Source organism: Vigna umbellata, chromosome 2 (assembly GCF_029865625.1).
Source record: "Vigna umbellata cultivar VRB3 chromosome 2, Vumbellata_1.0, whole genome shotgun sequence".
Classification (NCBI taxonomy): Eukaryota; Viridiplantae; Streptophyta; class Magnoliopsida; order Fabales; family Fabaceae; genus Vigna; species Vigna umbellata.
Genome location: NC_142166.1, coordinates 23,221,047 through 23,246,466, shown reverse-complemented (window position 1 = coordinate 23,246,466; position 25,420 = coordinate 23,221,047). Strand labels below are relative to the sequence as shown.

The 25,420-nt window shown below is 35.9% G+C and overlaps 2 protein-coding genes across 3 annotated transcripts; both read left to right on the top strand.

Annotated features, from left to right (window-relative positions):
• The first annotated feature begins 2,465 nt into the window (after positions 1-2,465).
• On the top strand, positions 2,466-11,846 carry BGAL10 (beta-galactosidase 10). The gene is made up of 18 exons (XM_047304430.2): positions 2,466-2,806; positions 3,099-3,211; positions 3,364-3,430; positions 3,556-3,648; positions 3,833-3,976; positions 4,225-4,313; positions 5,296-5,401; positions 5,559-5,646; positions 5,786-5,904; positions 6,624-6,788; positions 7,272-7,468; positions 8,199-8,308; positions 9,222-9,331; positions 9,416-9,523; positions 9,630-9,740; positions 9,824-10,038; positions 10,603-10,939; positions 11,491-11,846. The coding sequence occupies exons 1-18, from the start codon at positions 2,558-2,560 to the stop codon at positions 11,599-11,601; spliced, it is 2,532 nt and encodes an 843-aa protein (XP_047160386.1). The 5' UTR covers positions 2,466-2,557; the 3' UTR covers positions 11,602-11,846.
• A 4,697-nt stretch (positions 11,847-16,543) lies between these two features.
• Positions 16,544-21,597, top strand: LOC124830657 (CBS domain-containing protein CBSCBSPB3-like). Of its 2 annotated transcripts, XM_047304429.2 has the most exons (13): positions 16,553-16,854; positions 16,937-17,069; positions 18,131-18,301; positions 19,178-19,256; positions 19,362-19,475; positions 19,652-19,718; positions 19,868-19,973; positions 20,047-20,105; positions 20,399-20,505; positions 20,587-20,717; positions 20,861-20,943; positions 21,036-21,125; positions 21,235-21,597. In XM_047304429.2, exons 1-13 carry the CDS (start codon positions 16,576-16,578, stop codon positions 21,406-21,408), a joined length of 1,593 nt encoding a protein of 530 aa, XP_047160385.2. In that variant the 5' UTR covers positions 16,553-16,575; the 3' UTR covers positions 21,409-21,597. The 2 variants fall into 2 exon arrangements, 1 of the variants encoding a protein (XP_047160385.2); XR_015784217.1 differs by lacking the exon at positions 21,235-21,597 and having other exon boundaries at positions 16,544-16,854; positions 20,827-20,943; positions 21,036-21,102.
• Positions 21,598-25,420: the final 3,823 nt, after the last annotated feature.

The following is a 25,420-nucleotide window of genomic DNA, read 5'->3' as shown; positions in this document are numbered from 1 at the left end:
TTCACCGTTGGATTTAGCTAAAATTTTAGTATGTGAATCCCAAGACCTATTACTAAACTTTGACCGTTCAGATTTGAAAATAGAAGTCTGTACTTGGAGAAATAAATACTGCAAGTTTGAGTAAATTAGTCACCCTGTAGTTCTGTTACTAAGTTGTCTCGGTAAAAATATAGATTTTGACCTATTTAACCGTTAGATCAACCTCAAAATTTGATATATGATTCTTAGGACATATTAATACAATTTGACCGATCGGATTTGTAATTGAAGGTCTATGTTTAGAGAAAGAAATTTCGAAAGTGTGAAACAATCGGATGAACACTGTATTGTTGTTCTTAAGCTATCATGGTACAAATTTCATATATATTTCATCTACCGTTAGATTGAGCCCAAAATTTAGTATGTAATTCATAAGACATATTAAGTCATTTTGACCGTTCAGATTTGTAATTAAATGTCTGTGATTAGGGAAATTAGTTCCGCATTTTGAGTATAACCGAAAACCACTTAAAATTCTGCACCTGAGTTACCTCGGTAAAAACCTCAATATCTATCTAGTTAACCGTTGGATCAACCTGAAATTTTAATATGTATTTTATAACAAATAGTGAATTTTTGTGACCATTCAGATTTGAAATCGGAGTTACCGATTTAGAGATATTAATTTCGTATCTTCTCAGGGATCTCAATATTGCTAAATTTCTATTTTTTTGATATCTATATTAAATTTCGGTGTTAATATTATATGCTGTTGTTTAAAATCTGTAAATAAGAAATTTGTTAAAAACTAGTTGAGGAACACTTTGGCTAAGGAAAGACTTGGTACTTAAGTTGTCCATTGTGACGCACCTCTCTTTCCTGGAAGTCTACTCGACAAGTTTTTGACTTAAATCCTATTGAACAGATTTTGTACTGTTAAATTATTATGCAATATATGTTGTTGGAATGGAAATGTATGATTAATTCATGTTATTATGGTAGATATGAAATTATGAATTATAATTGTGATTATTGCATTTTATTATATTGCAATTGAGTTTATGCGTCTGAACATGATATGAGTATTATGGGGAGATTTTGTAAGGATATAATGTGAGTTGAGGAATATGAGTATGGTATGAGTCTTGTGGAGAGATTCAATAATGTTATGGTATTTGTGTATATGTTGATGTTGAGAGTCCCGTAGTTGGGGGTTATCCTGATACTCTAATAATTATCTAGTCTCAAGTAGAGAGGGATGAATTATGTGGTGAGAGGAGCAGGAGGTCCTGGTCTATGTGCCTGTTTTGGACATAGTGAGGGGACTATCCTTGTGGGTGGTATGGAGGGCAGGATGTCCTGGTCTATGTGCCGGTTTTGGACATAGTGAGGGGACTAACATTGTGGATGGTATGAAGGGCAGGATGTCCTGGTCTATGTGCCGGTTTTGGACATAGTGAGGGGACTAAGAATGGCATCACAAGTGGGGAAGCTTTCGTTGAATTACTCAACAACATATCGTCGGGGATAAGTGTATATTGGGTATTGTGAAATGAGTGTCTATTGGGTACTGTGGTGTCTATTGGGTATTGTGAGACGAGTGTCTAATAGGAACTGTGGTATGAGGGTGTCGAACATAATTATTATATGATGTTTATATCAAGGTAATTATACATGTTTTATAAATGATTTGTTGCATGTTAGCTCACCCTACTTGTTTGTGTTTTCTTTTGTGTTTGGGTATGTGCGATGATCGTATAATTCGTTATACGGGAGCAGATGAAGGAATGTCGTCTGAAACAATACCAAGGAAGAAAGAGATCGAAGAATAAGTTAGAAGAATTCAAGTTATATTTAGGAGTTTATAGTTGAAATCAGAGTTTAAAATATATCAACTATGAATTTTTAAGTGTGAGATTACGGGATGTTACCGTAAATGTAATGTTACAATATATAAATTATGAATTATCCAATGTGGGATATTGGGATGTTACAGTTTAAGGACTAAAAACATATTTAACCCTAAAATAATATTAGTTCAATTTTGTTTTCTCTCTAAAAGAATATTAAAGTTAAAATCTACTTGCTTATAAATTGTATATCCTCTTTTATTTAAGTTTATTTTCCTTCCACATCACATAAGGTCAATATTAAGTCTATTAAGAGATATAATTATGATTAATCTTATAGTTTGAAAGCACGGCTGATTTTCAGAACAATAATTATAGCAGAGGAAGTAAATATACAAATATGAGTCATTTTAATTAACTCAAAACTAGATAAGTGTAACAAAATAAATGCACCCTTTGTTTACTTGGTTATGGAAAGTGTTGTTCGATTTTAGTAAAAGTTTGCAGAGTTGAAGAATAAGAGATTTAACATTATTGTACTTTAGTTGTTGACTAGCTGGCACTACGTGTGTCTGTGTCTGAATCGGTTATCGTGTTTGGGACCTTAATAAAAACAAATCACGTATTGGTGACTACGAATCTGAAAAATTAACACATGTTCTGTCTCACACTTAATCTGAACAATTATTAAAACCCCAAGACACACTGAAGATCACAGTGTGAGAAAAATGAAATTGTGTTTACTTGTGGCGGTGCTGCTGGTCACAGTGACACTGGTTTCATGTGGCAATGTCAGCTACGATGGTCGCTCCCTCATCATCGATGGCCAACGCAAGCTTCTTATCTCTGCTTCCATTCATTACCCTCGAAGCGTTCCTGCGATGTGGCCTGGTCTTGTTCAAACAGCGAAGGAAGGAGGGGTAGATGTGATTGAAACCTATGTTTTCTGGAACGGCCATGAGCTTTCTCCTGGCAATGTGAGTAGTATGAAGTCATTTATAATGCACTGCATAGTTTATCTTTGGTTAAACTTGTTGGTAAGCATTTATTTGGGGAAATCAACAAGTTAAAGTAGATTGAGGTTCTTCTATAAGTTAAAATCTACTTATGTTCATAGCTTTTGTAGAAGTTTATTTATTTAACCTCTTCAAAAGTTGAAGTGCATAAGTTAATTAGTCGGAAGACAATAGATATTCTTAGAGGTTATAGTGTGATGTAAAATTTTTTAAGAGTTCCCCACTCTTACTTGAAATTGTGAACTTCATGTAGTATTACTTTGGAGGAAGGTTTGATCTGGTCAAGTTTGCGAAGACTGTTCAGCAGGCTGGGATGTTCTTGATTCTTCGAATAGGCCCATTTGTTGCTGCAGAATGGAATTTTGGGTGAGTGATATTTTTTTTTGCTAATCTTTTCGGTTGTAAACGATTGCTTCAAGTTACAGTGTCTTATGGTGGAGAAATTAAATAATATTATTAACCAGTTTTACGAAGTGGATTGCAATTTCATACTTCTTAACCATAGCTGTATGTTACAGTGGTGTGCCGGTGTGGCTACATTATGTTCCAGGCACGGTATTCCGGACTTATAATCAGCCTTTCATGGTATGTCTCTGTGCTTTGAATTATAATTGTAACTCATACCATCGTATACATGCCATCTTTATGTATTTATTTGTAGTAAAATTACTTTGATTGTCTAACTTTGTTGTCCCTTTCTTGGGGTTCAGTATCATATGCAGAAGTTTACAACATACATAGTAAACCTTATGAAGCAAGAGAAGCTTTTTGCTTCACAAGGGGGTCCCATAATCTTAGCTCAGGCAAGTATAACCTCAAACATTGCAATTTATTTGCAGTGCCTCTGTTTGTATTCTTAGGATGGTCATTATGGATTTGCATATGAACTGCTATTTTTGGTAGCGTTCCATCAATTTGCTAGTCTACTTTTGTCCTCTGAACATATCGTATCCAATGACTCCATTTAGCATCTTCACAACTTTGCAGATAGAAAATGAATATGGATACTATGAAAATTTTTATAAAGAGGATGGTAAGAAATATGCCTTGTGGGCTGCAAAGATGGCTGTGTCTCAAAATACAGGTGTTCCTTGGATAATGTGCCAACAATGGGATGCTCCAGATCCTGTGGTAAGATTATACTCTCTTAGAGACGTTACTACAATACAAACTCAAAATAAATTTAGATTTGTAGTTCTTGTTATGAGAAGATAGTGAAAACTTGCGATCATAAGTAGGAAATGTCATAAATATACATTATGCTGTGCTTAAAAATTCTTAATTTTTGCTGTTTATATTTATAATTTTTTTCTTCTTGTTTTAAATATCTGTGTTGCTGGTCACATTTAGATGATAACCAATTCATGATTCTTTTTCAGATTGATACATGCAATTCATTCTACTGTGACCAATTTAAACCCACTTCTCCAAATAGGCCCAAAATTTGGACTGAGAACTGGCCTGGATGGTATGCTTGATCACTTTAAACCTTCCCTGCAGTCCATCATTCATATTTTTCTTCACAGAGTCCATTTTATACATATGATTATGTACGTCATGGAAATGCTTTGTGGTGAATGTTTACAAATAGACATCTTATTTGTTGGGCATAATTCAGGAATGTTTTTTTATCCATTTTCCATTGACAATTATGTATCAAGTAAAACTGAACTTTTTCACTCGGAAAGGTTTTGGAGGTGTTTGGCAATTTTCAAAAAACAGATATTTAGGTAGATTGGAGCTGGGTTATATATGTTGATATTTGGGATCTACTAAACTTTAAGAAACCAATTCTCACCTGAGCTAAATTTGATATAAAACTATTTCTCAAAAGTCAAACACATTTTCTTTCAATCTCTCTCTCTAGTTAAACATAAATGATCATTGGATAAGTTATACTTAAAGGATGACTTGTACATGGTGCGATTCAAGCACCGTATCTATTTTCTCACCAATTGCAACTGCTCAAATCGTACATATTATATTGTGAATTTTGCAATACTGCCAACCATGCATTTGATATAGAAATTCAATATTAGGACTAGTTTTGGACCAACCTGAACCCAGTTTTGAACTGGTTTGACTCCATAAGACTTGTGTTACTGGTTCCATACTTCCACTTAATACCATTTTGAACTAGTTTTAGAAATTGCCAAAGTGGAGAAACTATAGTTCATGGATTTTAAAAGTTGTGCAATAGTCTAGAAGATAACCTAAATGCATCTGCTAGACTCAGACCTAGGAAAATAATAAAAGTATGAAACTTTCGAAAATCTAGCCTTTTCAATTTATTTAGAACTTTAACTAAGGATGCTTTTCTTTGTCCTTCTATTTTCCCAGGATAGAGGAGTTAAAACTGTGCAATAGTTGATATTTGATTTTGATCTTGCAATAAGGAATGTATCTCTCATTTAGTGCTCTTCTGTCCTGGGATTTTTTATTGTTTAAAGGTTTAAGACTTTTGGGGGAAGAGATCCTCACAGGCCAGCAGAAGATGTTGCATTTTCTGTTGCTCGTTTCTTCCAAAAAGGTGGAAGTGTACACAATTACTACATGGTACAGTTTTTTTTTTTCTCTTCTAAATTAGACTGTTCGGCCTGTATGAAATAATATTAAAGGATGAAATAATATTAAAGGACTTTATCTGAATGATATGCTATCTCTTAATTTATTTTCCTCTTGTTGATCTCTTTCTATTTTCCCTGTTGATTAGTATCATGGAGGAACAAATTTTGGGCGAACAGCTGGTGGTCCATTCATTACTACAAGTTATGACTATGATGCCCCGATAGATGAGTATGGTAAGACATCTAACTCAAGTTTTTCTAACGTTGAAATTGATTTATGCTCAGGTCTCTTTACCTTATATTGAAAAATGTCCCTACTTCTTACAATCAATGCTAAAGTTCACTGCTTAATAAATTTATAATATAATGACAGGGCTACCAAGATTTCCAAAATGGGGACATCTTAAGGAACTTCATAGAGCTATCAAGTTATGCGAGCATGTACTGCTTAATGGGAAACCGGTTAATGTCTCCCTTGGTCCTTTTGTGGAGGTATCTTCCTTCTGTCAAACATTAAGGGCTAGTACAAATATATTGTCTCTTATTTAGCTATGAACTCTGTTGGAGATTCATATTGACTAAAAATAAGGTCAATTGTAATATATATAAGTGGACCGCAAACCTCATTTTACAAGTTAGTTTTGTAAAACTAAATTAGATATAAATCCACTTATGTGGTATTATATCCATCCCACTATGGAGAGATAGAGCAGTACATTATTTTGTGTTATTAGTCAACCATGCCATTTGACATAAACAAGTTTTTCTTTATCATTTTGCATACTAACAGAACTTTCTACGGTAAGGTATGATAATTTCTTGAATTGGTAATTTCCTCGTTTACAACTATAATGATTATAAGCTAGACTTGACAAAATAGTTCTAGTGGACACATGTTGCATTATCTTTGTCCAATGTTATTGGTAAGGGATGTTGCAGAATTTTCATGACTGGACAGTCTGCAGTTTAGTTCAAGGAAGTAAATTTTAGCTTTGTAATATTGTCAGTTGTTGGAGAGACAACTATTCCTGAGCCTCCACTTAATAATTAAACCTGTAGAATTGGTCCTTGACATGACATTGTGCTTCTGTAACACCAAATCAATCAAGCTTTAACAATTGTGGGGTCCACCTTTGCATCCATCCCTATACTTAATCCATTCATCTGCTATTATAAGCCATTTTGTACTAACCATTGTATTGCATTTGCAGGCTGATGTCTATACTGACTCATCCGGAGCATGTGCTGCCTTTATTTCTAATTCTGATGACAAAAATGATAGAACAGTGGAATTTCGGAATACATCATATAGCTTGCCAGCTTGGTCAGTTAGCATTCTTCCTGATTGCAAGAATGTAGTGTTCAACACAGCGAAGGTAAGTTATTGTTGTTCCAACGTGGTTGACATCATTCCTTAATAATGTATTTACATGGAATCATCATTGAGGGCTTAGTTTAAATTTGTAATCTTTACTATAATAAATTTTAGTGATACAAAAGATTACATTGGAACTCTGGTCTGGAAGTTCCTCTAAAATTAATGAAAAATTTGCAGGTTGATGATAAAAACAGAATTTGACTTACACCTAAAACAAAATCTTATCAATCCTACTGTTAGCTGTTAAAGTTTTGATGTTTAGATATATGCAATCAACTGCCATGAAACTGAAATTGATACTTACATGGCCTAGATCACTGTCAAAACGAGAACTTTCTCTTTAATAGAAATTATCATCATAATTAATTCCCACCTTTTCTGTTCACCCCAATCATATTAACAAATGTGACAAATTATTATTGCATGGATCTCTTTATACACTGCTTTTGGTTATTGTTTTTAGTCATGAAATTTTCTACAGGTTAATTCCCAGACAAATGTAGTTGCAATGATTCCCGGAAGTTTGCAGCAATCAAATAAAGGTGTAAATTCTTTGATATGGGACATTGTGAAGGAGAAACCAGGAATCTGGGGGACAGCAGACTTTGTCAAAAATGGTTTTGTTGATCTCATCAATACTACCAAAGATACCACTGACTACCTATGGCATACCACAAGGTTTGTCTTAGGATAAAAAATATTTGAAGTGCATCGATCAATTAAAAGGAATAAGGGTAAAAGGTACACATGCCTATGCATAATATTGCACTAGTATTATTTAAATTTCTTTAGTAAGTAACCCCTATAAAAATGTAGATCTTAGAGTTCTACATTATTTACCTAGTATATACCTGAATCTTTGATGAAGAAAATATTAATGAACATTTTGATGTGGATAAAGCAAGGGGAAGGTAACGGTTTATAGGAAAATACTAAAACTTAGAATGAGAATTAGTAATGGTACTCCGGCAATTAAAGTAAAAAAGTTTTGACTTCCCATTGTCTTAAGTCTACTAATTGCCAGACTTGCTATCAGTAAAAAGTAAATCTGGATGTCAATGACTTGTTATGGTTTTATGTTATTATGGATACAGTTATATTTTTGTGCTCCATTCCTTCCCAGTTAACTGTAAACTTTGACAAACATGCTTAATATCTCTCTGCTTGGACATTCGTTGTGCTATAGGCTTTAGGATTCTAATAAATTTTATGAAATATGAATTGGTGTTCTTCAAAAGGTCTAGGAGGGTCGTAATGATTTTAGTTAGAGTCTATGCTATATTATCAATGTTGCTTCTTTTCATAATCAATTATAAACTCATTTGTATGGTGTAATATACATTAACTTGTATAATTTATTAAAGCGTGTTTTGAATGTGATCAAAGCTCAACTTTCTATTGATGGCAGTATATTTGTTGGTGAAAATGAAGAGTTCTTGAAAAAGGGAAGCAAACCAGTTCTTCTTATTGAGTCTACAGGTCATGCTCTCCATGCTTTTGTGAATCAGGAATATCAAGGTTATCTTCTGATAGATAATAAATTTATTACTTTATATTTTATTAATCAACTATCATTGTGTGTTCAAGTGAGACTTGTGAGTCATTATGAAATTCAGCACATTCAACTTTTCCCCTTCTCTTCTCTTGAAATTGCATTTTCCTTGCCTTCCAAAGTGTTAAGAATAAGATGTTATTTATTAAAGTTAATTACGTACCCATCCAATGAAGCAAAATGAAATTGGAGGGGTTTCTCTTTTATTTTCAGAACTATATAAAATTTGTTATTCTAAGATTTAACATCAGTGGAATTTTTAAATTGAAAATGAGAAATTATATTTTGTTTCTGAAACAGATGCAAAGTCTGAATTGTTAAACCTTGGGGGAGCTATATAATTTGGACATTTGCTTCTTCCGTGCCTTATAAATCACCAATTGGTATACATGGGACTTATGTTTCCTTAACATGAATGTATTTTCACTTTCCTGTTATTCAACGTGTCTTGTATTAAGTTATTGTGCAAATCTAAAACTAGCATTTTAATACTGACATATGAAATGACAGTACTTGTTATATGAAAATTAAACCAAAATAATATATAAATATCTTAATTTAGTAAATAAGAAATTCAAGCCTTTGTTCCACATTTATATAAAGTGGATAAATATTCACTTTCCAAAATAATGGAAGGAAGAAAAGAAACAGACTTACTTCAATATCTGTGACTTGCTTTACTAACATTCAGCTGCCTTGTCACATTAGAAACAATTTTGTTACATGCATTCATTCTGTTTGTTACTAGCATTTGAAAACTATTGAATTACGATACTTCAGATGAGTACATGAGGTAATTCATGAACTCCAATAAACACATGCTGTAACAAATGAGTTTTATCTCTTGTTATTTGGTAATTTTAACCTTTTGTCCTTTAGGTACTGGTACTGGAAATGGTACACATTCGCCATTCACTTTTAAGAATCCCATCTCCCTCCGAGCAGGGAAAAATGAAATTGCTTTGTTGTGCTTGACAGTTGGCTTACAGGTGAGATCCTCTGTTTTAGGCTATTGTTGTAACTCCTAAGAAATACGAATTTCTCACCATGCTACTTTTTTCATTATGGTTTAGACAGCTGGACCCTTTTATGACTTTGTGGGGGCAGGACTCACAAGTGTTAAGATTAAGGGACTGAACAATGGGACAATAGACTTGTCTTCATATGCTTGGACTTACAAGGTACCTTTTCACCCTTTTCCCACCCATCTTTGAAATGCTGCTCAATTTTTTATAGACCATTGATAGTGGTATTAGCCATGGAAATTTATATTTCATGCTTTCTCAGATTGGAGTGCAAGGAGAACACCTAAAGCTATACCAGGGAGATGGGTTGAGTAATGTGAACTGGACATCTACTTCAGAACCACCAAAAATGCAGCCATTGACATGGTACAAGGTAATGAATGCAAATTATCAATACATCTTTCATTTAGTTTGTGTCTCTTGGTAAAAAATCTCTTAAAATTCTGGGCCTTGCAGACTATTGTGGATGCTCCACCTGGAGATGAACCAATTGGATTGGATATGTTACACATGGGGAAAGGTCTAGCCTGGTTAAATGGAGAGGAAATAGGAAGATATTGGCCTAGAAAAAGTGAATTCAAGAGTGAAGACTGTGTGAAGGAATGTGATTACAGAGGCAAATTTAATCCCGACAAATGTGACACTGGTTGTGGAGAACCAACACAGAGATGGTAAAACTATTGACAATAATGATTTCCATGAAATTGATGAATGGAAATGCAGTCTTTTCAGTTTTTTCACATGCAGAAAAAAATTACTTTCATAAACTGGTACAGAAGTTGTTGAAAATGTTGTCAGGTTCCAACCCTCTTAACCAGAAGAAATAGGCAAAGTAAAATACTAAAATCAGATTTTGTGTACAAATCGATGCAGTTTGTGCTGGTGGACTGATCCCTAACAGATTCTTTATATACAAAATAATTGACAAGCATTGTTCATATTATTAGGAAGGGGATACAATTGAAAGCTAGTAGGTTCTGTATGCTGTGGTTAATTGTTCATAAATATGTACTCGATTTCTGGAATGAATTAGAACCCATAGTGCATTCTTTCAATTTACTTTCTTTCGTAGTTCCTTTTACATTTGCAAATATAAAATTTCATCTAAAATAGAAACTAGAAAGCATTCATGATTTATCATAATTGTAAAGAACTAAATTTATTTTGGTAGGTCTCGAGAGTTATGGACCATTATTCTTGTTTTAATGCAACATTTTGTATTTCCTATGCATCAGGTATCATGTTCCACGATCCTGGTTCAAGCCATCAGGAAACGTCCTTGTTCTTTTTGAGGAGAAAGGTGGAGAACCAGATAAGATTAGGTTTGTGAGACGCAAAATATCTGGTGCGTGTGCCCTTGTTTCTGAGGATTACCCCTCCGTTGGACTCCTTTCTCAGGGTGAAGATAAAGTACAGAATATCAAAAACATTCCTTTTGCCCGTTTGACCTGCCCCAGTAACACTCATATATCAGCTGTGAAGTTTGCTAGTTTTGGAACTCCCTCTGGAGCATGTGGATCTTTCCTCAAGGGAGATTGCCATGATCCCATTTCTAGCACAGTTGTTGAGAAGGTATATCTCTTTGCAATTTTTTGCATTGCATTTGGGGGGTTATTCTCTACCAAGTATCTATTAATATTTTCATTTTGAAAACTAACTACACAATTAAGGGATACCCTGATGCCATCGGCTTCTGATTAACTGTGCAAACAATCCTGTTAGCTCAATAAACAATTGCTAAAGGAACTAATCACAATTAATATGACTTACTCTTGGCTGGTAAGATCTTTCATTCCTCTTCATGTGCTATGTTTTAGTGGGGAGAAGTTGATCCATGAACCTTATGCATACTTACCAAAGCAACATCCTGAATACCATATTCAAAATATTGAAATACTTGTTACTTGAATTTATCATATCCTTAACTCAACTTTAATCTAGGTGGCCACCCCTTGTTTCTTACTCTGACTTTTAATGTGAAAAATTAGCTTCACTCTCATCTGTCTGTCTTTTTCTTTTATAGGAAGATGTTTCGTGCAGTGTTTCATTAATTGTTTGTTTGTTCTTTTATTTTGAATGATCATAGTACTGATAGATTTCCATAAACTTCGTTGTTGTTGCAGGCCTGCCTAAACAAAAACGACTGTGTCATAACATTATCTGAAGAGAATTTCAAAACCAATTTGTGTCCTGGTTTACCAAGGAAACTTGCAGTGGAAGCGGTTTGCAGTTGATTACCAATTCCGGATGAGCATTGCATTACACCATTTATTTTACCAACTTGGCTGCATCAAAAAGAAGATGAAAATTTTGCTTGTATTAATATTAATATTAATATTATCGACATGGTCACATGTAAAATTTATGGCAGGGAAATTTGCTGTAAAGGCATGTATCTTTTAATGAATTTGGATTTCACATGCATTGAGAATCAATGCATTATGGGAGAGCATAATCTCCGGTGAAAAAAACAACTGCACTACTACGATCTAAGCGATAATTTTTTTTTTCTAAATTTATATTTTATAGTTAAAATTATTATTTTACTGAAAATTATTGAAAGGCTAGGATATTAGACAAAAACATCCAAATGGACCATTTTTTTTTCAAAATTACAAAAAGATTACAAAAATGGATCAATTGTGTTAATTTGGTACGATTTCATTGTGAAGAGATCATATCAATTTGATATAACTTCATTCTCTTGGAGTTTTCTTTTTAAATTTTAAATGAAGTCGTATGTTTGGGACGACAATATATAGTTTTGAAGTCATGTTAGTTTTACACGATTTCAGTGTATAGTATTATATGAATTGAAGTGGCGTTAATCTTATATAACTTTGTGTGATGTATTGTGATATAAATTGAAGTTATATCAACTTGTTATGTATTTGCTGTTAAAAATACATTAAAATCATGTCATGCTAACATAATTTTACTTTTAATGATCCAAAGTTGTATCAATGTGACACGATTTTTTCACAACGAATATAATTTATCTATTTTTGTAATTTTTTAAAAGTTATATCATTTTAATAATTTTGAAAAAAAAAGTATACCCTTTACCTAAGATCTTATGCTGTGTAATGTCACTGCTGAGAAGTGTCAACACGAGGCTCTATATTTGTCACTTAGACGGGCCTTCTTCATGCATATCCAAGGTTTTAATTTTTTTTTCTAAGTTTCGGAATGTAAATTTGAAACATTTTAGAATATAGATCTAGAATAAAAAAATCATATTTAGGAGCAAATAAAAAATAATTTTAGATTATGTGGTCTAAAATACAAATTTTGAATTGCAAAATAAAAAAAGTATCTTTTTGACAAATATTTAAGAGAAATATATGTTTAATAAGAAAAAAAGTTAAAAGGGAAGGGGGAGGATTTCTAGGTGTGTGTGCATATGTGGTGCACGATACATGAAGAAGAGAAGGGGAAAGGATCATGCAAGAGTGGGGGAAGTATGTGTCTACATATGAAAGTGCATGAAGGAACGCCTTTTTTTCCATGAAAGGAGTTAAACTCAATTTTAGATTGTTTTATGCGAAAATCTACTGCTATATTTGGTTTATAGTTTGGGGTTCCCAAATTATTCAAGAGTAAATTTAATTTTCAAAGGTGGGGTATAACGCCTTAAATTTCGGGGGTTACGAATTCTTACAAAAAAAAAAATCGATAATTTTAAACTTGCTTATAGCGTAAAATATGTTTTTCAAAAATTTCAATAATTAAACATTTGTAACTAAATCAAATCATATTAGTTTCACTGTCTAGTTACACCTTTCAAAATTAATTAAAATGACAAAAAAATAAAAATAACTCAAAATTACATTCTATCAAAAGTCTTATTAAAAGAACTTTAAAGAAAATTCAAATCTTTTCTCCGTCATCTCATGAATCTATAATGTCTCTATGCAATATCATCTGGTCACGTATAACACATTATATGATCTTTGCTAAAATTTTCATTCACAAACACATAAATACAAACACGTATGGGGTAAGCTATCAGTAAAACAACCATAAAAAAACTTGATACATACATATTCATTATATCAATAATAATCAAACACCCCATACATAGAAGTAATAATAATAGAATTTTTAATCCAATAATACAAACAATTCAATCATCTTAAATTACTCTATCTCCGATCCTCGGTTCTCGATGTCATCACGAACATCATAAACATAGACTAACTATTTATCCTCTCAACAACACCTATGCTAACTACACCACAAGATACATCACTATCAACATAGTATCCTCTAAAACATCATCATCATTATAATCATAAACACATGTACCACCATCATGATTAACCCCATCATGAGCCTCCACAAAACCATAAACATCATAGTGGAAAGAATCAGTCTCACTTTTGTACCCTACCTCACCTTCTTGTAGCTGCTCCTACAGACCATCTGTAGCCTTCGCTACAGATATGCTCGAGTAGTCCTGCAATCCAGCTAAGAAACATGTATTCTTGCCACACAAGGACAAGGGAAACATCATCACCCCCATACAAGGAAAGTTTAATACCTAAACAATTTTTCCTTTGCACACAAGGCAAAAGGAAACACTTATCTGCAAATAAACTCAAGATTTACTAGGTACAACAAGTAGACTTATCCCCCAATCTTATGCTTATCAACCACATACTCAAGTACACTCCAACACACACTTATGCTTCAACCTCAAACACAAGTCAAAATTGACCCTAAATATAACCACTAATCTCATTCTCTGATTATCACCACATTCTACAGCTCCTCAAGCTTGGTCCACGTCTATTCTTCATCAAATTCGTCATTTTTAACAAAGGTGCACTAGGATAATCAATCATCATAAGTGATCATCGATTATTCCCAAGAAGTTCACAATTACACAAAATATACTATGATAATCGTTAATAACTTAAGATAATCGATTATTCCAGTGGCCCTAACATGTAAATTTCCAGATTCATCACACATGAAAGGATAATCGATTATCATCCAGATAATCGATTATTCCTTAAACAAAACTCAAAACCAATGCGCACATAATTGATTATAACTAGTGATAATCGATTATTGTTGAATCAAACCACATCCTGGATAGAATTCAAGTGTTTAAAACACACATACATCAACCTTAGACCACGAGCAAACATACCCAATACAACATGCATGTATTCAGACCTCATACAGCCTTATGAACATACCTTAATACATACATTACATCACTTGAATCATCCAAAACTCATTATTACGTAGATTATAACTCAAATAAACCCAATATTCTACATTTGATTATCATACCATCTTTATAACATATATTTGCATGGTAAAACCTCCAAGCATCATAACTTTGTTCCCTTAGCATCAATACCTATTATGGGATAACCTAACAAGAAGATACATATTTTCATAAAGAAAACCAAACACAAACATGATATACACCCTATCGTCATGCAGAACATTTCTCACACATACACATGCATTAAAACAACATTATCTTTCAAGATAATCAAGACAAACCCTATTCATCATACGAACAACAAGAAAACAAACAAAGGTAAGTTTTCTCATACCTTGGCCAATACTAGGATTTTATCTACAATCCAAAACGCCACAAATCTTCCTTTGAACTAAGGTTTTTTGCAGCTCCTTTTCTTCTATCCCATAAAATGTCCTTATTTCCTATCTCCCTCTCTTTTCTCTCCTTTCATCTAGGGTTCTAGGGTTTTCATACAAACTCTCCTTTTTCCCTTATTCTTTCTTCCACTACCTTTATAAATCCATTCCTAATCCTAATAACCATCCAATCATATCTCCTATTCAAATATCCCAACTGATTTTTAAATATAAATCTATCTTAAATCTTTTCTTCTTCACTTTCACGTTACCCCCATATCATATTTCATATTACAATATTTTACATGCATTCTTTACTTTCTACACCAATTAATAAAGGGTAAAAGACCAATTACTTACCTCCCACACAAGAACTCACCACCAGCTCGGCAACACTTCACCGGAAACCCCACACACAATGCATCTTAGCTGCCCACAACACATGTAAGCTGCACAGGCGTGCGTCTCAACAAAGGAAAAGCTTCACATAAAATACAAAGAATTAAATTAAAATAAATGATGAGGTACAAGAAGAAATTGATGAGTGCAGAAAGCAATTGTTCCCATATAAAAACAACCAATATATTCAAATAAACTATTAACTCTTGTTACCTTAATTCAATCATCTCTATTAGCAAACACTTTCTCAATCCAAATAAACTTTCATAGTCAAACCTTACATGGGCACTACTTCTTTAAAAAAACCACTAGAAAAACTCTTGATATAAATTAATTCTTTTACTAAAAACTTCACTATAATTGATAAAAAAAAATATGTCGTAACAAAAATGGAGAATTTAATCTAAAAACACTAAAATGGCGAAAATATTCTTTAAACGTACAGAAAGATAGAGAATATAAGTTTGTGTGGGGTAAACTTTTAAATAAAATAAAAAATAAATACTTATTCTATAGTATCTTTCAATAATAGAGATAATTGTCTTTAATGAAAATTTGAACCAACGTTGATCTTATTCTTTATTGAGTTTTCATCGACATGGGATGAAAATACAATAATAATTTTATTGTAATTTAATAACTGGCTTTATAACACAGTTTTGAACCAATATAATTTAAAACAGAATAGATTTTAATACGGTGCACAATATATATAGATAATTTAGAAATGAATGCACGTAACTAATATTTCATGGTCCTAAAATTTCATCCTGCATGCATAAATATATGTTTGGCTGTCCCTTCCTTGGAGGCAAGAGAAGTTTTTGTGTGAAATGTCTCCATGGAATTTCGAAGAGCATGCAGTTTATATTTTGTTTTAAAAGGTTGGTATTTAAGAAGTTGCAATGGTGAGGATGAGAAGATTAAAATTGTATAAAATAAAAAGAATATTTGGATTAAAATAAAAGGGGCCACAGCATTCAGAATCGATGATGATTGGTTTGTAAAAGGCGGAAAAGAGTAGGAAGGTGTGAGTGGTGGGAAAAAAGAAAAGAAAGGAAATAAAAATTATGATAATGTGCAGGTGAGGGAAGAGAGAGGGCCCGCAGAACCCTAACCTATGTGTCGTGATAAAGATTGATAAAGCTTCATAAAAACACAAAAAAATAAATAAGCGCCAAATCTGATTCATGCAAACACCACCACACACAATGAGCACCCCTAACCAGTCTTCCAGGAAGCCCAAACGACCTCACAAAAAGTCCCTCTCCCTCCCCGCGCGTAACGGAGTCACCGCTCCGGATGATGGCGGAGAAAGGACCGTTAGGAATCTCCGTTTGTCCAAGGCCCTCACCATCCCTGACGGAACCACCGTCTCCGATGCCTGTAGACGCATGGCCGCTCGACGCATCGACGCCGTTTTGCTCACCGATTCCAATGCTCTTCTTTCCGGAATTATCACTGACAAGGTTACCATACAATTTCACGCCATTTTTTTTTTTGCACTAAATGTTCTTTCCTCTCGTTCACGTTTCTTCGTGTCGTTTTCAGGACGTTGCCATTAGAGTCGTCGCCGAGGGGATGAAACCAGAGGAGACAACGGTCTCCAAGGTCATGACTCGGAATCCCGTCTTCGTCACGTCTGATACCCTTGCCATTGAAGCGCTTCAGAAGATGATTCAGGGTTAGCTTCGAAAATTTCCTCTGTCAATCTCCAACTACTGGTTAAATATTTTATAATATTTGATGCATTTTTCACAGATATTCCAGTTGCCCTGCGTTTTTTTTTTCTGCGCAGAGGATTATCGTTGTTGAACGTTATGTTAGTTAAGGGATATTAGTTTTTATTTTTTACGTTACGTAATCGCAGCTTGTGGGGCCCTCTGTATAGAAACATGTCTGCTCCATTCTAAAGTTAATTGAATTTGGAGGAAAGCACTTTCAGAGTTGGGCCATAACTTTATTGCCTTTTACTACTGCCTCCATTTTATCGTCAGAACTATTTACTAATTCTGAAAGGTTAAGAAAATTAGTAATTTAATTTATAGTATTGACCATTTTTTAAATTCATTTTTTATGACAACATTTAGTTGTTGCAGATACTGTTGTCTAATTAAATTTAGAGTTATCTGTATATTAGGAATTTCGTTAAGTTGTAGCGCTTATTTCCGAAGTGAAGCTTTAATTTTGATTGGAGAACAGTGTTAACGAAGTATCATAAATATTGCATCTATGTTTTCTTTTTTCCTTTTTTATATAATGCGCAACGCTGTGAAACACTTGCAATTAATATATTCTTCAATTACTCATTGAGTTAAAAGTCGGGTTAATTTTGTAAAAAAATAATGAAGTTAAAAGATGGTTTTAAGATATTTTAGATTGATTCTCTGCAAAAGTACCCAGCACTCCTTTACCAATTGTTTCATTTTTTGTTTGTTTGTCCTTCTTAAGTGATTCCCAATTTTATTTTTATTTTTTGGCGCTGAATGGCTTTCAACATTGTTATCTTGTAATCATGGTCGCCTTGTGTTGGTTGTCCTTTGTAGAGTTTTTGTGGCTTTTTTGTTTTATTTTATTTTATTTTATTTTTACCCGTTACGTTTTCTTCTTTAATTAGTTGATTATTCTAGAATCAGGCAAGTAATTTTAATAGATTCTCTGTGTGTGTATATATCTAGTTTAAGGGACTCATACAGTGGCTAGAAAGTATTTGAGAGAAATATAATTTGACTGTTTTACCGATAGGTAAATTCAGACACCTCCCAGTTGTGGAAAATGGTGAAGTCATTGCCATGCTGGATATCACCAAGTGTCTTTACGATGCCATATCTAGGGTGGAAAAAGCTACTCAACAAGGGACTGCCGTTGCTGCAGCAGTTGAGGGAATGGAACTCCGACTGCCTGGTCAATTGTCTGGTTGGTTAACAGTTGTACTTTTACATACATTTTTATTTATGATGCTTACATAAACTCGAGTTGCTTTTTCTTGCATCTGGTACATCTATATTAATCTTTATTACAGCCATGGTCTAACATAAGTTTAAATTTTAAGAAAAAATATGGTTTTGGTCCGTCTAAAATTTTGACTTTAATTTTAATCCTTATAAACTCTTTGTTTTAGTCCCTTTAATTTTGAAATGCACCACCACTTTTAGTTTTTTTCAATGGCTTACATAATGTTTTGTTGAGAGACAAAAAGTGGTTCAGATTACATTTAAGAATCTAACGTGGGCATTTCAAAATTAGAATCACAAAATCTGGAAAAAAAGATATTTTAGAGGTATCAAAACAGATTTTATGCTGGCTTACTCTTGAACTGACTTGGCTGTTAAAAAGAAGTTAAAGCATTGTTGTCTCTCTGGCAGAAAATAAGGCACAAAGGAACTGGAAATCGAAAAAAGTATTAGTTAATGACTCGTGTATTATTTGTTACTAAAACGAAAATATAGTTGTCGTCAGAGAAACTATTTTTTCCCGTAATTCCTCCACTGTATTTAAAAAATTTCGAATATTTTTATGGACCAAGTGTAGGAGTTGTTTGTTTATATGCATACATACTTCAATGACATACTTCAGATGTTAATTTGGAAAGTATTCTCCGTGAAGTTTGGGGAAGGTTGGTAAATGGAAGACAAGATACTATCAAGAGAAAGACATTAAAACTTGCAAGTTCTGCTTTCTAAATTCTTGGGCAGCTCACAGTAATATTTGGGAGTGTTGAAAATTGCCATGTATTCTCTTCATGTTTTAATGATGCTAATTTTCTGTTTCAATTGTCAATGTTTTTGTCAGTTCCAAATACTTTTATTGAAACATTGAGGGAGCGCGTGTTCAAACCTTCCCTGACAACTATAGTTGGCGAAAATACAAAGTAATTTCACATCATATTTTCTTGTTCTTTTACATGTTGCCAAATGACTCTTTTATAATTAGATATGATAGTTTTACAACATTCTGTAGCTTTATGTGTTTCTAGGGTTGCTATTGCATCGGTATCAGATTCGGTCTATGTAGCAGCAAAAAGGATGCGGGAGTTGCAAGTAAATTCAGCTGTGATTGTGATGGAAGATAAGATTCATGGGATACTTACGTAAAATCTTTTTCCTTAGGCTTTAGTCTCTCTCCTCTTATAAATACATGATAGCAAATAACATTCGAACCTGCACCTTGTTTATAAAAGCAATGTTCTTAATTGATATTTATCAAATGGACATTGGAAAATTTTGTTTTATGCACAGTATATTGTCCTGTGAATCTGTTCTGCAGTTCAAAAGACATCCTTCTGCGGGTCGTGGCTCAAAATCTTTCTCCTGAGGCGACTCCTGTGGAAAAGGTTGTTATTTTATATTCCTATAAGTAACTATCTGGAAAGTGGTTTATTCTTAGATGTCGTTTCATCTGCCTGGTGCTTATATTTGCTAGGTATTCTGAAATAATTTGATTTTCTTTATTCTTTCACTTTGTTACTTAATTTTTTGTTAGGTGATGTCTCCAAACCCAGAATATGCATCTCCAGAAACAACAATTCTGGACGCACTGCATATGATGCATAATGGAAAGTACTTACATATTCCTGTGGTGGACAAAGGTTAGCTTTGCCTTAATTGCCTACGTACTTCCAAATGTAACTGTGCTAAGTATTATTTATTTTTCACTTGCAGATGGAATTGTTACTGCTTGTTTGGATGTTTTGCAGATAACTCATGCTGCAATTTCTCTGGTAAATTTCATGTTTGAGTCTCAAAATACATGATAAACTAAGCTATTTAATGGATATTTTGAAGACAAATGTTCAGGTTATCCAGTGTGTCGTGTGTCTGGGACTCTGCTTCCGTTGATAACTGATGGTGCATGATAATGATTTTTATAATAATTGGACCATTACTAATATTGAACAAAAAATAATATAATCTTCATTCTTGAATATTATGAATTAAGAAGCATGTACATTACTAACATTTGGTACTATTAAAAGGATTATAGTGTCTTGTTTATAAGTTGTGTACTTTGTAGGTTGAAAGTAGTCCCGGAGCATCTAATGATGCGTCAAACACAGTTATGCAAAAATTTTGGGACTCAGCATTTTCTCTAGAGCCGCCTGAAGATTTTGACACCCATAGGTAGGTACCTGTGTTAAATTTATTCTGTTTTCTATATATGTTGTTTTGTTCTGTAAATAAACATACATTGTCTGATTGCAGTGAAAACTCTGCACCGGTGACTTTGGACGGGGCAGATACTACAAAGTCTACATATCAGTCTGTAGGTTTTGGAAATTCATTTGCTTTTAAATTTGAGCATCCCAATGGCAATGTGCGTCGATTCTACTGTGGTAAGTGACATCTTGGGGAAAGCTTAGCATGAACTTTAATTTACTGATCTGCGTACTTTTGCTGTGGCTGTGGACTTCCTGAACATAAGCCTGGATTTACTATTTGTAGAAGTTGCAAGTATTTGCTGCTGTCTTTTTTATAGGTGCTGAACATGTAGACGAGCTTGTATCTGCTGTCATGCAAATAATTGGGGATTTTAATGACGGAGAACGCCCTAAAATTCTGGTATGTTTTATTCTAAGATTAGTTTAGTCTGCCTTTTGATCGTACTAAATGTAAATATTATGATATGGTGTCGGGTTTTACTTCTCTTCCAGTATAAGGATGATGAAGATGATGATATTATTCTTGAGACTGATAACGATCTTGCGGCTGCTGTCAGCTATGCTAGGTCTGCAGGACTGAAGGTGAAGTTGTCTTCTTTTGTTTGTCTTTTCATTTGACAATGTGGCCTTTCCATGGATCTGTTCTAATGTCTTTGATGCATGCTTACACTAAGCATCTTTTTTACTTCAGGCATTAAAATTGGATTTGGTGTTTGCCACTTCACCCAAAACAACAAAAGTACCATCTGATACAGCCAATATACAGAAAACCAGTACATTGACTCTCCGTTCTGGAATTTTTGCGGGTGTGATTATTCTTGCGAGCGTTAGCGTATTGGTGTACTTAAAGCGCTCTAAACAGTAATAGATTTGCTAGCTTGAAAGCAAACATGCTATAATCTTATTCTAATTATTTCCAGAGGACACGGAATAGGTGTATATGATGTGGAGGTTTTCTAATCACCTCTTTTTATCTTTTTCTTGTTTGGGTCACTGATGTATTTATAACTTATGCTATAGTCGTAATTTTAAGTGTTACATTCTTCTCTGTTAAGGTACTCTCAATTCTTTATACATCAAATTTTCATAACCCAAAATAAAGTAGATTTGGTTATACGATGGTCTATCATTAGCTTTAGATCACCGTCAAGGTCAAGCCATTTGAACCGGGAAACGGTTTGTTTCTGAACTGGAAACAATGTTCAGATCATATATACTTTTGGTTATCTTTCGGTTACTGGGACTAAGTCACCAAACTCCTTCACAATTAGTCTTTTTGTCGTCCGATCGCGCTCCTAGCTCCGCTCTCTCGCTCCTTCGTCTGGGAGGGAACCTGTCAAAGATCCTCCGATGCCAGAGTCAGTATTCAAACCGTTCGGCAATTCAACAGAGTAGTAATAAATGTGCAATAAGTGCAACCTATCAACCACTTACCTCTGACTTGTATTTATAGTTTTCGCCATGGGCTTGGGATTAGTGAAAAGTTAATCACGGCCCAATTCTAGCCCAATGACTCTAATCACTATTTACCTTAATCCTAGTCTTAATGACCCAGTTCACCTATCGGTCGATCCTGTGCAACCGTCCGGTTAGGTGGGTGTCGGCACTACTCTCTGGACTGCCCAATTCGTATGGTACATAGTTACTCACCCGAGTGGAAGGATGAATGGTCGAGTCGAGTAGCGCGCAGTAAGTGTTTATGCAAGCTGTTCGGCAATGCTATCAGAGGAGTAAAAAGATAGGAGAAGCGCAGGTGGTTGGGTGATATCGGCGCTACTCTCTAGAGCGTCCGGCCCGTATGGTACACAAGCCCCCCAAGCCCTAGTGCACGTAGTGAACGTTGGGTTTAATTACGGGTGTGTGGGCTCTGGTTGTTGACTGGCCGTCCTCGTCATTGGTTGGGTCGGAGGTCGTCCAAGTTGGCTACTGGGCTGATTCTTTTGGGCTTATGCTCACCTATTTTTGAAAATGGATTTGGGCGGGAACATACATGTCGCGCGTATAGAGCAGAAGTTGAAGTGGCCCCGTATCTGGACCGTTAATCGTGATGATTTTTTACGGTGAGGATGCATCGACGGTTACGAATTTTTTTCCTATAAATAGGAGGGTGAGGACGTTGTCATTTTCACCTTTCTCCTTTCGTGTTCAGAGCATTCTTTTTTCTTCAGGTAATAAATGATAGTCGTCCATGTTGAGTCGTCTTTGGAGTCGTCGGGCAGAAGCGGGAGGAGGTCGATGGGCGGTGATGGCGAGCATGGTTCTTCTCCGAGCTCGGTGTCGTCCTCCTTCTTGGAAGAGTCCGCCCGGTCATCGGGGCCGGAGCCTAACTCCCCCACGGATGTAGATAAAAGGATTATCTTTGGGATACCCATCCACCTTCTTAAGGGTGGTATTCTAGTAGATGACGCGCCATTAGAGCCGGACGGTGACGGGACCATCATTCCGGGGTACAATTGGGCGCCTCACGATGCTAGCTTGTTTGCGTCAGAGTATGGTACAAAAAAGGCGTTAACATGGAGAATCGACCGACTTTACATCGTCAGGGACGTGGAGGATTCTCGACTGGTCCGGGCGGGAGTCAGCCTAAGAAATGAGCGAGTTTATCACGGGAAGGGATCGAGTCCGGACGATTTCTTTTTCATGTATGCTAATTTTTTCGATCAACTCTGTATTCGGGTGCCTTTCACTGGGTTTCAAATGGCCGTTCTCCGGGAAATGAACGTTGCCCCTGCATTGCTACATCCGAATTCTTGGGCGGTCGTCCAAGCGTTCTTGGCGATGTGTTTAGCGATTGGCGTAACCTCAACAATCCCGATTTTTTTCAATTATTTTGACGTTTGTCCGCTCCCGAAGGGTGTTTGGGTTTCTTTAACGTCCGTCAAAGATAGGACCCTCTTCCGTCCTTTCTTTGATTCATACAAGAATTTCAAGAACCAATTTTTTAAAGTCATCATTGACGAGGCCGGCCGCCATGAGTTTCATGATGCGGAGGGAAATCCCTTGTTCCCTTTTTATTGGACAAGGAACCCCAAGAAAATAAAAGTGTATCCGGTTGGTACGATGAACCCGGTCGATTTGGAAGCCGTTCGTACCATCAACGCTCTCCCCCGCCGCCTCTCTGCCCGCAACTTAGTCGAATGCCTTCGTCATGAGGATTGTGAACGAAAGACGTTCGGTATGGTATTTTATGTTTATTTTGTGTCTTTTAATATGTTGGTGTTAATGTAGCTGAATTTTCTTGTTTTTGTCAGATACCATGTCTACTCCTCCTCCCCGCAAATCCAACTTTATGGCTTCAAGGAAGGGAGCCGGGGGTAGTTCTTCGAACGCTCCCTGTCCTCCTATCATCAAACGCGCGTCTTCCACCAGCCGGATGCCGTCAATTCCTCCGGTCGGCTTTAAGGGCGTCGTGGTTTCCCCGAGCGTCGCTGCTGCTGCCGGGAGCGAGCCCCCACATAGCCTTCAGCCCATTTTTGTAGATCCCTAGTCTGAGGCGGCCACCACCTCTGCCCAACCCCTTGTGAGGAAGAGGAAGAATCATAAAGAGGGGGAACGATCCGCCTCCAAAAAGGGGCGTAAAGAAAAAGAAGGATCCTCCTCCCGGTCTGCCTCCAAGAAGGGTCGCAAGGGCAAAGAGGGGTCCTCCTCCCGGCCTCTGCCGAACGGCGTCTTCAGCTCCGAGTTCAACATCAGTGATCAGACAAATTTCCACATGAGTTCGACGCACCGATCGTTGATCGAGGGCTTGTCGGAGCCAGAGGTGACAAATGCTATGCTGGAGATGTCCACCTGGGCGGCTTCTCTTGCTTGGTATCTTAGGGAGTTTGCTGACCGCAAGGGAGCAGAGAACGTCCTGGCCGAGCTACTCACCGAGAAGAAGACTTCTGAGGATCTTTGGGCGGCCATGGAGCAGATGCTGATTGCTCAGGACGAGTCCGACAAGAAGAACGACGAGCTCCAAGCCGAGCTTGATAAAGCCAAAGAAGACTTAGCCGAGGCATTAGATCGACTTCGCGACGCCCGAGACAATTATGACCGCCTGGTGGACGAGTGCGGGCAACTCAAGGTAGTAGTTGCCCGCTAGAAGAAAATGGAGAGGGGACTCCTTCAGAAGAATCAGGCGCTGATGGACGACTTGGCGAAGGCTAAGGAGAAAATATCCGAGCTGGAAACGGGTATCGTTTTTTAGCACGAGGAGAGTTTCAATAAAGCTCTCCGCCAAGCGTCCGTCCTAATGGGAGTCAAGGAGTCGTTCACCCTTGGCTTTGATATTGAAAAGGACGTGTTCGACGGGGTACTGGTTCACCTTGATGCCCCGGCCGCCGAGGAGGTGCCGCAGGAGGAGGAGGAGGACCCTTTAAACATCGGGGTTGGCGATAGGGGGTGGAAGTTGAAGACGTTAATGATGCGGCGAATGATGCCGAGGGTGATGATGACGGTTGTGGGCCGAATAATTTTTTAAGTAGTTGGTTAATGGTTTTGGCTTTCTATTTTACATATTTTGATGTATTTGTTTGTGTGGCTGGTCGACCAACATCTTGACCTATTTAGGTGTTGGCCATACCGTCCCATGGCTGACTTTTTGTATATCCCCTACACATCAATACATTTTTCTCTTCAATTTGCCTGCTATTATTTCTTTCCTGTCGGGCGTTTGATTCTATTATCTTGCTATCTTTACTAATGGCTTTTAGCGATAGAAATTCGTCAAGTTGGACTTTTGAACGACCCGGGCGACAGTGGTTCTCCGGGAAGAACTCGCCGTTCACCGCTCGGTCAAGTTGACAGTGGTTCTGTTTGGAGTTCTCAATTCATCAACTTGGGCTTTTGAATGACGAGGGCGACAGTGGTTCTTGGGAAGAACTCGTCGTTCACCG

Excerpts from the sequence above, each read along its gene's own strand:
- BGAL10 (XM_047304430.2), top strand. The coding sequence starts at position 2,558 with ATGAAATTGTGTTTACTTGTGGCGGTGCTGCTGGTCACAGTGACACTG. Across the intron at positions 2,807-3,098 it reads ATGAGCTTTCTCCTGGCAAT|TATTACTTTGGAGGAAGGTT; the intron begins GTGAGTAGTATG and ends AACTTCATGTAG. Across the intron at positions 8,309-9,221 it reads TGTGAATCAGGAATATCAAG|GTACTGGTACTGGAAATGGT; the intron begins GTTATCTTCTGA and ends TTTGTCCTTTAG.
- LOC124830657 (XM_047304429.2), top strand. The coding sequence starts at position 16,576 with ATGCAAACACCACCACACACAATGAGCACCCCTAACCAGTCTTCCAGG. Across the intron at positions 16,855-16,936 it reads CCGGAATTATCACTGACAAG|GACGTTGCCATTAGAGTCGT; the intron begins GTTACCATACAA and ends TGTCGTTTTCAG. Across the intron at positions 20,944-21,035 it reads GAGAACGCCCTAAAATTCTG|TATAAGGATGATGAAGATGA; the intron begins GTATGTTTTATT and ends CTTCTCTTCCAG.